This window comes from Salmo salar, chromosome 03 (assembly GCF_965601325.2).
Source record: "Salmo salar chromosome 03, fSalSal1, whole genome shotgun sequence".
NCBI lineage: Eukaryota > Metazoa > Chordata > Actinopteri > Salmoniformes > Salmonidae > Salmo > Salmo salar.
This window is the reverse complement of record NC_138293.1, coordinates 95,614,640-95,625,296: the sequence shown is the minus strand read 5'-3', so window position 1 is coordinate 95,625,296 and position 10,657 is coordinate 95,614,640. Positions and strand designations below refer to the sequence as shown.

The following is a 10,657-nucleotide window of genomic DNA, read 5'->3' as shown; positions in this document are numbered from 1 at the left end:
AGTCACTCACAGGCAATTTGTAACAGAGCTGTTTCCCAAAACCATTGTTATAAATGATGCAGTTGAAAACACTCATAGTCTAACACCTGTCACAGACCACTCGTAGAACAGCTAAGTGAGTCGTTAGATGCTTTTTTGCCCTTCCGCGTCACTTTATACACAAAAGATCTCCATTAAACATAGAATTACATGGTTTATCCGTCTCTCAGTGACCGCCGATAACATCAGAACAAAGTTGCCAATGTCTTTGCAAATGCAAATAGTCTGGGTAGCCATTTAAATACATGTTCAGGAGTCTTATGGTTTTGGAGCAGAAGCTGTTTTGTGTGTGTGTGTGTGTGTGTGTGTGTGTGTGTGTGTGTGTGTGTGTGTGTGTGTGTGTGTGTGTGTGTGTGTGTGTGTGTGTGTGTGTGTGTGTGTGTGTGTGTGTGTGCTAGTGAGACAACCACGTATCACATTCAAATATATACAGGATACAAACATTTCATTCAAGCTATATAGCGTTTTGCAGAACAAAAATTCATAAACAAAAATCTATAAATTAAAATCTTAGAGCCACAATATTTTACAGACACATGAAGGTACCCATAAGCAATCATTTCTGATGAAAAATAACAAATGTGAATTTTTGGGGGATTTAACGATTTAGAAATAAAGTTCTTAAACGACATTGTCATCTCACCTCTTAGCTTTGGTGTCATGTTCCCCAGAGAGACTCATTTTAGAGCACTGACCCCTAAACAGAGATCCAGCATGTTGGTTGTGGTTAACACAGTGACAACTAATTATGGAATTTCAATTGTTCTATTGTATTCAAAATCTCTTAGAAATAAAACATTTACTAACAGATACATCCAAACAGTCAGGTGATTTAATGCATCACATGAACATGTAGTCGTGACTGATATTTTTCACCTCTTCTCCATGTAGTGGAACTAATAATAATAATAACAATAATAATAATAATAATAATAATGTCTCACTTTGTCTTTTAATAATTTCACTCATTATAGTGTGTTGCTTTGTTCAACAGCTATGCTATTAGTATTCTATTATTGAATTTAATTCATAATAACAATGTTAAGAAAAGTGTTTTCAGTGGTGTCATACCAAATTACACAAGACACAGGAAATCATTGTAATTTTGAAAACAACAAATGTTTTGATATTCTGAAAGATGATTTACAACTATGACACATTAACATTTTTACAAATTGTAAAATAACCACGATACACGAATCCTATAATACGATATATGAACAATGTGTTTTGGAATTTGAATGGCCTATGCCCAGTTAGCGCCATTTTGTACGATTGAACTGTCACGTACCGGTCCCAGGTGAAATGTACTGTTACATCTGACTGTTTTACTGTAATTCACTATACTAAAATAACACCATACATTTCATTTCCCTACACACTTTACAATAATCCCTGGGAAGATATTTTTCGTTCTGCTGAAAGAGCACCTTCCTGATGAAAATTGGCTCTGTATCTATGTTCTATGTTCAGTTGATCTTCGGATGCAATAATATCTGGTCAAAGTCTAGTGACACAACACCATAGCATAGCATAAACATAACAGCAGTTTAACCTTTGGCCAGTAAAGGCCATGGCATACTATAACATATAGAATCATTATGATGGATCCAGTTTCACCATATCTCTCACTTTGAAGTATACAGTGGGGTCACAAATTATTGACACTCTTGACACCCTCAAACCAACTATATGTTTCCTGATTCAGATCTGATCAAACCAAACTTAGTTTCCTGATTCAGATCTGTTTAAACCAACTCTTAGTTTCCTGATTCATATCTGTTCAAACCAACTCTTAGTTTCCTTATTCAGATCTGTTCAAACCAAACTTAGTTTCCTGATTCAGATCTGTTCAAACCAACTCTTAGTTTCCTGATTCAGATCTGTTCAAACCAACTCTTATTTTCCTGATTCAGATCTGTTCAAACCAACTCTTAGTTTCCTGATTCAGATCTGTTTTAACCAACTCTTATTTTCCTGATTCAGATCTGTTCAAACCAAACTTAGTTTCCTGATTCAGATCTGTTTAAACCAACTCTTAGTTTCCTGATTCAGATCTGTTCAAACCAACTCTTAGTTTCCTGATTCAGATCTGTTCAAACCAATTCTTAGTTTCCTGATTCAGATCTGTTCAAACCAAACTTAGTTTCCTGATTCAGATCTGTTCAAACCAACTCTTAGTTTCCTGATTCAGATCTGTTCAAACCAACTCTTAGTTTCCTGATTCAGATCGGTTCAAACCAACTCTTAGTTTCCTGATTCAGATCTGTTCAACCCAAACTTAGTTTCCTGGTTCAGATCTGTTCAAACCAACTATTAGTTTCCTGATTCAGATCTGTTTTAACCAACTATTAGTTTCCTGATTCAGATCTGTTTAAACCAACTCTTCTGATCTAAAGTTGGCTAAAGCACACACAGATCTGGGACCAGACTAATGTATCTGTGGTTTTCCAGTTAGACTGTCTGGTTTCTGGTCTGTGGTCAGCAGTGGTGGCTGGTGCCAAGGAGGACAGTCTCATAATAATGGCTGGAATAAAATGAATGGAATGGTATGAAATGCATCAAACACATACGTACAATTCCATTCACTTCATTCCAGCCCTTATTGTGAGCCGTTCATCCTCCCCTTACCAGCCTCCTCTGGTGGTCAGTGGGCACAGCATGGTTGGGGTCAATTCCATTTAAATTTCAATCAATTCAGAAGGTAAACCTCATTAAGAAGCATTGAAGAGAATTGTAATGTCAGTGTACTTCCTGACATTTTTATTTAAATTGTATTTAACCTTTATTTAACTAGGCAATTCAGTTAAGAACAAATTCTTATTTACAATGACGGCCTACCAAAAGGCAAAAGGCCTCCCGGGGGATAGTGTCCGGGATTAAAAATATTAATAAATAAAAAATATAGGACAAAACAGACATCACGACAAGAGAGACAACACAACAGTACATAAAGAGAGACCTAAAACAACAACATAGCATGGCAGCAACACATGACAACACAGCATGGTAGCAACACATGACAACACAGCATGGTAGCAACACAACATGACAACATCATGGTAGCAACACAACATGGCAGCAACACAACTTGGTACCAGCACAAAACAGGGTACAAACATTATTGGGCACAGACAACAGCACAAAGGGCAAGAAGGTAGAGACATTACATCACGTGAAGCAGCCACAACTGTCTGTAAGAGTGTCCATGATTGAGTCTTTGAATTAAGATATTGAGATAAAACTGTCCAGTTTGAGTGTTTGTTGCATCTCGTTCCAGTCGCCAGCTGCAGCGAACTGAAAAGACGAGCGACCCAGGGACGTGTGTTTGGGGACCTTTAACAGAATGTGACTGGCAGAACGGGTGTTGTATGTGGAGGATGAGGGCTGCAGTAGATATCTCAGATAGGGGGGAGTGAGGCCTAAGAGGGTTTTATAAATAAGCATCAACCAGTGGGTCTTGCGACAGGTATACAGAGATGACCAGTTTACTGAGGAGTATAGAGTGCAGTGATGTGTCTTATAAGGATCACTGGTGGCAAATCTGATGGCCGAATGGTAAAGAACATCTAGCCGCACAAGAGCACCCTTACCTGCCGATCTATAAATTACGTCTCCATAATCTAGCATGGGTAGGATGATCATCTGAATCAGGGTTAGTTTGGCAGCTGGGGTGAAAGAGGAGCGATTACGATAGAGGAAACCAAGTCTAGATTTAACTTTAGCCTGCAGCTTTGATATGCGCTGAGAGAAGGGCACTGTACCGTCTAGCCATACTCCCAAGTACTTCTATGATGTGATTATCTCAAGCTCGAAACCCTCAGAGGTAGTAATCACACCTGTGGGGAGAGGGGCATTTTTCTTACCAAACCACTAGACCTTTGTTTTGGAGGTGTTCAGAACATGGTTAAGGGCAGAGAAAGCTTGTTGGACAATTGACTGGAATTCTAATGGAATTGACCCCAACCCTGGGGCACAGTGCTGTGTTCTGCTGCTGGTAGTGGTGTGAGGTCTTCACCTCAGCCTCCCTCCCCTTCTCATTCCCTCTTCCTGGTGGTGTGAGGTCTTAACCTCAGCCTCCCTCCCCTTCTCATTCCCTCTTCCTGGTGGTAGTGGTGTGAGGTCTTAACCTCAGCCTCCCTCCCCTTCTCATTCCCTCTTCCTGGTGGTGGTGGTGTGAGGTCTTCACCTCAGCCTCCCTCCCCTTCTCATTCCCTCTTCCTGGTGGTGGTGGTGTGAGGTCTTCACCTCAGCCTCCCTCCCCTTCTCATTCCCTCTTCCTGGTGGTAGTGGTGTGAGGTCTTAACCTCAGCCTCCCTCCCCTTCTCATTCCCTCTTCCTGGTGGTGGTGGTGTGAGGTCTTCACCTCAGCCTCCCTCCCCTTCTCATTCCCTCTTCCTGGTGGTGTGAGGTCTTAACCTCAGCCTCCCTCCCCTTCTCATTCCCTCTTCCTGGTGGTGGTGGTGTGAGGTCTTAACCTCAGCCTCCCTCCCCTTCTCATTCCCTCTTCCTGGTGGTGTGAGGTCTTAAACTCAGCCTCCCTCCCCTTCTCATTCCCTCTTCCTGGTGGTGGTGGTGTGAGGTCTTAACCTCAGCCTCCCTCCCCTTCTCATTCCCTCTTCCTGGTGGTGTGAGGTCTTAACCTCAGCCTCCCTCCCCTTCTCATTCCCTCTTCCTGGTGGTAGTGGTGTGAGGTCTTAACCTCAGCCTCCCTCCCCTTCTCATTCCCTCTTCCTGGTGGTGGTGGTGTGAGGTCTTAACCTCAGCCTCCCTCCCCTTCTCATTCCCTCTTCCTGGTGGTGGTGGTGTGAGGTCTTAACCTCAGCCTCCCTCCCCTTCTCATTCCCTCTTCCTGGTGGTGGTGGTGTGAGGTCTTAACCTCAGCTTCCCTCCCCTTCTCATTCCCTCTTCCTGGTGGTGGTGGTGTGAGGTCTTAACCTCAGCCTCCCTCCCCTTCTCATTCCCTCTTCCTGGTGGTGGTGGTGTGAGGTCTTAACCTCAGCCTCCCTCCCCTTCTCATTCCCTCTTCCTCAGTACGATGTAGATGAGACCACTGACCAGACACAGAGGGAAGGACACCCAGGCCAGGACGTAGGCAAAGCCGAACGCAGCATCCTCTTCCCCATCCGGACTCATTACAGTGTAGATTATAGCTCCACACATCACAAACAGACCTGGAGAGAGGGGGAGGAAAAGGAGGGGAGATGAGAGAGGAGGAGGGAGAGAGATAGAGTGGGAGAGAAGGGAAAAACGCATGGTTAGTTTTAGACAGCTGTTGAGGATCATTCATTTTTTCCAAGTTGACACAACTAAACTTTTGTGACAGGCTTGGTTATGTTCTATATATTGGGACAGGGCTGAATCTGCTAGTTTCCACTAGTTAACATCCTGAGCCAGAGAACCGCGGCCATATGCAGAATTGTTATTTTTATCCAGCCAACTCCGCCGACAAGATCAAATTGAGCTAGCTAGCTAAGACACGGTATCTAGCATGAGATTTGGTTGTGTTCCAACTCAGACATTATGACACACCTAACATTGAGACATTAAACCAAACCTTGTTATAAGGGACCTAACATTGAGGCAGTAAACCAACCGTCGTATCCGGCCCTGTTGTGACCATTCTGAGAAATCATATGAAACTTTTTTGAATCATACTGGACACCTTAATAATGCAGAATATATTACTTGTTTGCTGATAAGTCCAACTTTAACTTCTCTAGAGCCTGTAAAGTATAAACTTTTTTCTCTCACTATTGTGACTGTTGGGATTAAATGTGTTAAGGCTGCTACCATATCATTGAGGTACACAGCTACTTTAGTTGTACTTTAGCTACAGCTTTTAAATGTTTGTTATAAAACAGCGTTCAACATGAGGCAGACAGCTCTTACTTTTCTCCAGTGTGTCATTGAGGTACACAGCTACTTTAGTTGTACTTTAGCTACAGCTTTTAAATGTTTGTTATAAAACAGCGTTCAACATGAGGCAGACAGCTCTTACTTTTCTCCAGTGTGTCAGCAAGCTCCTTCTGGTTCATTTTCCTCAGGAAGTGCAGTGTGATCTTCAGAGCCCCCTCTCTTCCTTATCCTGCTTCTGACTCTCAAAGCCTTGTGGGAGATCTAATCTCAGAATCATCTTGAACATCCTCAGGTCGTTATTCATGTCTTAATAATTCTCTTCAAGCAACTGAAATAAAGTAAATAAGTGAATGAATGATTGACATATCAACTTACTTGAGGTAAACAGGTATATATATATATATACACACACCTGTATTTAGGTGTTTATTGAAGTGGCCTTTAGTTTCTGTGAGTTTAGCCACTAGTTTACCTCAACTATAGTTGATATGTCAATCATTCATTCACTTATTTACTTTATTTCAGTATATATATATTGTTTATATGTTTTATTTAACCTTTATTTAACTAGGCAAGTCAGTTAAAGAACAAATTCTTATTTACAATGACAGCCTACCCCGGCCAAACCCGGACGATGCTGGGACAATTGTGCACCGCCCTATGGGACTCCCAATCACAGTTGGATGTGAAACAGCGTGGATATGGTTCCTTACATGTTTCCGTAGATGAAAGGATCATTTTTGATGCAGTTCAAATGAATTTATTACTCACAAATGAATTGTCCATTGTTTGTCACAGATTCCAGGTAGGTAAAAGAAAGCATTTTAAACCAGACGAGATTAACAGGTTCCAAGTGATATGAATGCAAAAAGGTAAAATCCCAAAGTACAAAATGATGAGTAGCAACAGGATAATTAAATCCCAAAGAAACAGTAGCAACCTGTATCTCTACTAGGTGTCTTCCATCAGGTCAATCACCTGTCCTAATGAGTTACTGACGCCATCTTTCCCCATAACCCTCCATTCTCTAGACTTACAGATGAACCATAGGTGTCCACCAGGTGACAAAATAGCATGCCTAACAGTTTTTGAATTTACATATTTAACATAATTAACACTTTAGATGAATTCCTGTAAAATATCAAGCATTGTCAGTTTATCACATTTACATAAAAATTCAGACCCTTTACTCAGTATTTTGTTGAAGCACCGTTGGCAGCGATTACAACCTCGAGTCTTCTTGGGTATGACGCTACAAGCTTGGCACACCTGTATTTGGAGAGTTTCTCCCATTCTTCTCTGCAGATCCTCTCATGCTCTGTCAGGATGGATGGGGAACGTCGCTGTACAGCTATTTTCAGGTCAGAGCAAAATATCCTATCAACTCTAAACTGGAGAGAGGACAGAGCAGGATATTCTATAAACTAAACTGGAGAGAGGACAGAGCAGGATATTCTATAAACTAAACTGGAGAGAGGACCGAGCAGGATATTCTATAAACTAAACTGGAGAGAGGACAGAGCAGGATATTCTATAAACTAAACTGGAGAGAGGACAGAGCAGGATATTCTATAAACTAAACTGGAGAGAGGACAGAGCAGGATATTCTATAAACTAAACTGGAGAGAGGACAGAGCAGGATATTCTATAAACTAAACTGGAGAGAGGACCAAGCAGGATATTCTATAAACTAAACTGGAGAGAGGACCGAGCAGGATATTCTATAAACTAAACTGGAGAGAGGACAGAGCAGGATATTCTATAAACTAAACTGGAGAGAGGACAGAGCAGGATATTCTATAAACTAAACTGGAGAGAGGACCGAGCAGGATATTCTATAAACTCTAAACTGGAGAGAGGACAGAGGAGGATATTCTATAAACTAATCTGGAGAGAGGACAGAGCAGGATATTCTATAAACTCTAAACTGGAGAGAGGACAGAGCAGGATATCCTATAAACTCTAAACTGGAGAGAGGACAGAGCAGGATATCCTATAAACTCTAAACTGGAGAGAGGACAGAGCAGGATATTCTATAAACTAAACTGGAGAGAGGACAGAGCAGGATATTCTATAAACTAAACTGGAGAGAGGACAGAGCAGGATATTCTATAAACTAAACTGGAGAGAGGACAGAGCAGGATATTCTATAAACTAAACTGGAGAGAGGACAGAGCAGGATATTCTATAAACTAAACTGGAGAGAGGACAGAGCAGGATATTCTATAAACTAAACTGGAGAGAGGACCGAGCAGGATATTCTATAAACTAAACTGGAGAGAGGACCGAGCAGGATATTCTATAAACTAAACTGGAGAGAGGACAGAGCAGGATATTCTATAAACTAAACTGGAGAGAGGACAGAGCAGGATATTCTATAAACTAAACTGGAGAGAGGACCGAGCAGGATATTCTATAAACTCTAAACTGGAGAGAGGACAGAGGAGGATATTCTATAAACTAATCTGGAGAGAGGACAGAGCAGGATATTCTATAAACTCTAAACTGGAGAGAGGACAGAGCAGGATATCCTATAAACTCTAAACTGGAGAGAGGACAGAGCAGGATATCCTATAAACTCTAAACTGGAGAGAGGACAGAGCAGGATATTCTATAAACTAAACTGGAGAGAGGACAGAGCAGGATATTCTATAAACTATAAACTGGAGAGAGGACAGAGCAGGAAAGTATAAGTAAGTATATGTTTGATCAAGGAAGTGTGTCTCCCAAATGGTGTGTGTGATTCTTTATAGCAGGTGCTGAGGGATCCAGTCTCTATCACCTGTGGACACAGGTTCTGCAGACAGTGCATCACCAGATACTGGGAGAAACCTGCTCCTTCAGGAGACTATGACTGTCCTCAGTGTAGAAAGAGATCCAGAACAAGTCCTGTACAACAGAACCTGAGTGAACCCAATGATACCAGATCTAAACCCTAAACCATATGTGTTGATATGACATGGCAGGTGGGCAGGGAAACCCCTGTATAATTCTGTGGGGATACCACTAGGTGGAGTCAGAGTCACTGTCACACCCTGATTTATTACCAAAACTATAAGTTATTGTTAAAATGGAATGGAATAGTCCCAAAGGTTTAATCATCAGGGGAGATTAAGTTCACCTCAAATACTTAAAATTATGTGACCTTTACCCAAGTCTGGTATGAAGCTATGATTTCAGGGCTTTGAGAACATTCGATTTGATTTTAAGATAGAAAGGTAGAACTGACCTGAAACAAGATACTTTTATCCTCATTAAAATGGGCATTGTGTTTTTCCCCTTTAGTGTAAAATGTTAAATCCCTACTGTAACTATGGCAACTAGGACCAGGGATACAGAATTACTGTGTTGTTGTGTCTCTACAGCTGAACAACTCTTTCCATGATGGAGGACCAGACATACTGAATTACTGTGTTGTTGTGTCTCTACAGCTGAACAACATGATGGAGGACCAGACATACTGAATTACTGTGTTGTTGTGTCTCTACAGCTGAACAACATGATGGAGGACCAGACATACTGAATTACTGTGTTGTTGTGTCTCTACAGCTGAACAACATGATGGAGGACCAGACATACTGAATTACTGTGTTGTTGTGTCTCTACAGCTGAACAACTCGTTCCATGATGGAGGACCAGACATACTGAATTACTGTGTTGTTGTGTCTCTACAGCTGAACAACATGATGGAGGACCAGACATACTGAATTACTGTGTTGTTGTGTCTCTACAGCTGAACATCTCGTTCCATGATGGAGGACCAGACATACTGAATTACTGTGTTGTTGTGTCTCTACAGCTGAACAACATGATGGAGGACCAGACATACTGAATTACTGTGTTGTTGTGTCTCTACAGCTGAACAACATGATGGAGGACCAGACATACTGAATTACTGTGTTGTTGTGTCTCTACAGCTGAACAACATGATGGAGGACCAGACATACTGAATTACTGTGTTGTTGTGTCTCTACAGCTGAACAACATGATGGAGGACCAGACATACTGAATTACTGTGTTGTGTCTCTACAGCTGAACAACATGATGGAGGACCAGACATACTGAATTACTGTGTTGTTGTGTCTCTACAGCTGAACAACATGATGGAGGACCAGACATACTGAATTACTGTGTTGTTGTGTCTCTACAGCTGAACAACATGATGGAGGACCAGACATACTGAATTACTGTGTTGTTGTGTCTCTACAGCTGAACAACATGATGGAGGACCAGACATACTGAATTACTGTGTTGTTGTGTCTCTACAGCTGAACAACATGATGGAGGACCAGACATACTGAATTACTGTGTTGTTGTGTCTCTACAGCTGAACAACATGATGGAGGACCAGACATACTGAATTACTGTGTTGTTGTGTCTCTACAGCTGAACAACATGATGGAGGACCAGACATACTGAATTACTGTGATGTTGTGTCTCTCCAGCTGAACATCTCGTTCCATGATGGAGGACCAGACATACTGAATTACTGTGTTGTTGTGTCTCTACAGCTGAACAACATGATGGAGGACCAGACATACTGAATTACTGTGTTGTTGTGTCTCTCCAGCTGAACATCTCGTTCCATGATGGAGGACCAGACATACTGAATTACTGTGTTGTTGTGTCTCTACAGCTGAACAACATGATGGAGGACCAGACATACTGAATTACTGTGTTGTTGTGTCTCTACAGCTGAACATCTCGTTCCATGATGGAGGACCAGACATACTGAATTACTGTGTTGTTGTGTCTCTAC

At 41.6% G+C, this 10,657-nt stretch overlaps 1 protein-coding gene across 1 annotated transcript in view; it reads right to left on the bottom strand.

Annotated features, from left to right (window-relative positions):
• Nucleotides 1-5,015: 5,015 nt before the first annotated feature.
• The window catches only part of LOC106602029 (peripheral myelin protein 22), a 544,081-nt gene continuing 538,439 nt past the window's right edge, over nucleotides 5,016-10,657 (bottom strand). The window contains exon 5 of the mRNA XM_082972903.1: nucleotides 5,016-5,213. Within this exon, the coding sequence (XP_082829029.1) occupies nucleotides 5,056-5,213 (158 nt within the window). The 3' untranslated portion in view covers nucleotides 5,016-5,055. The remainder of the gene's footprint in view (nucleotides 5,214-10,657) is intronic.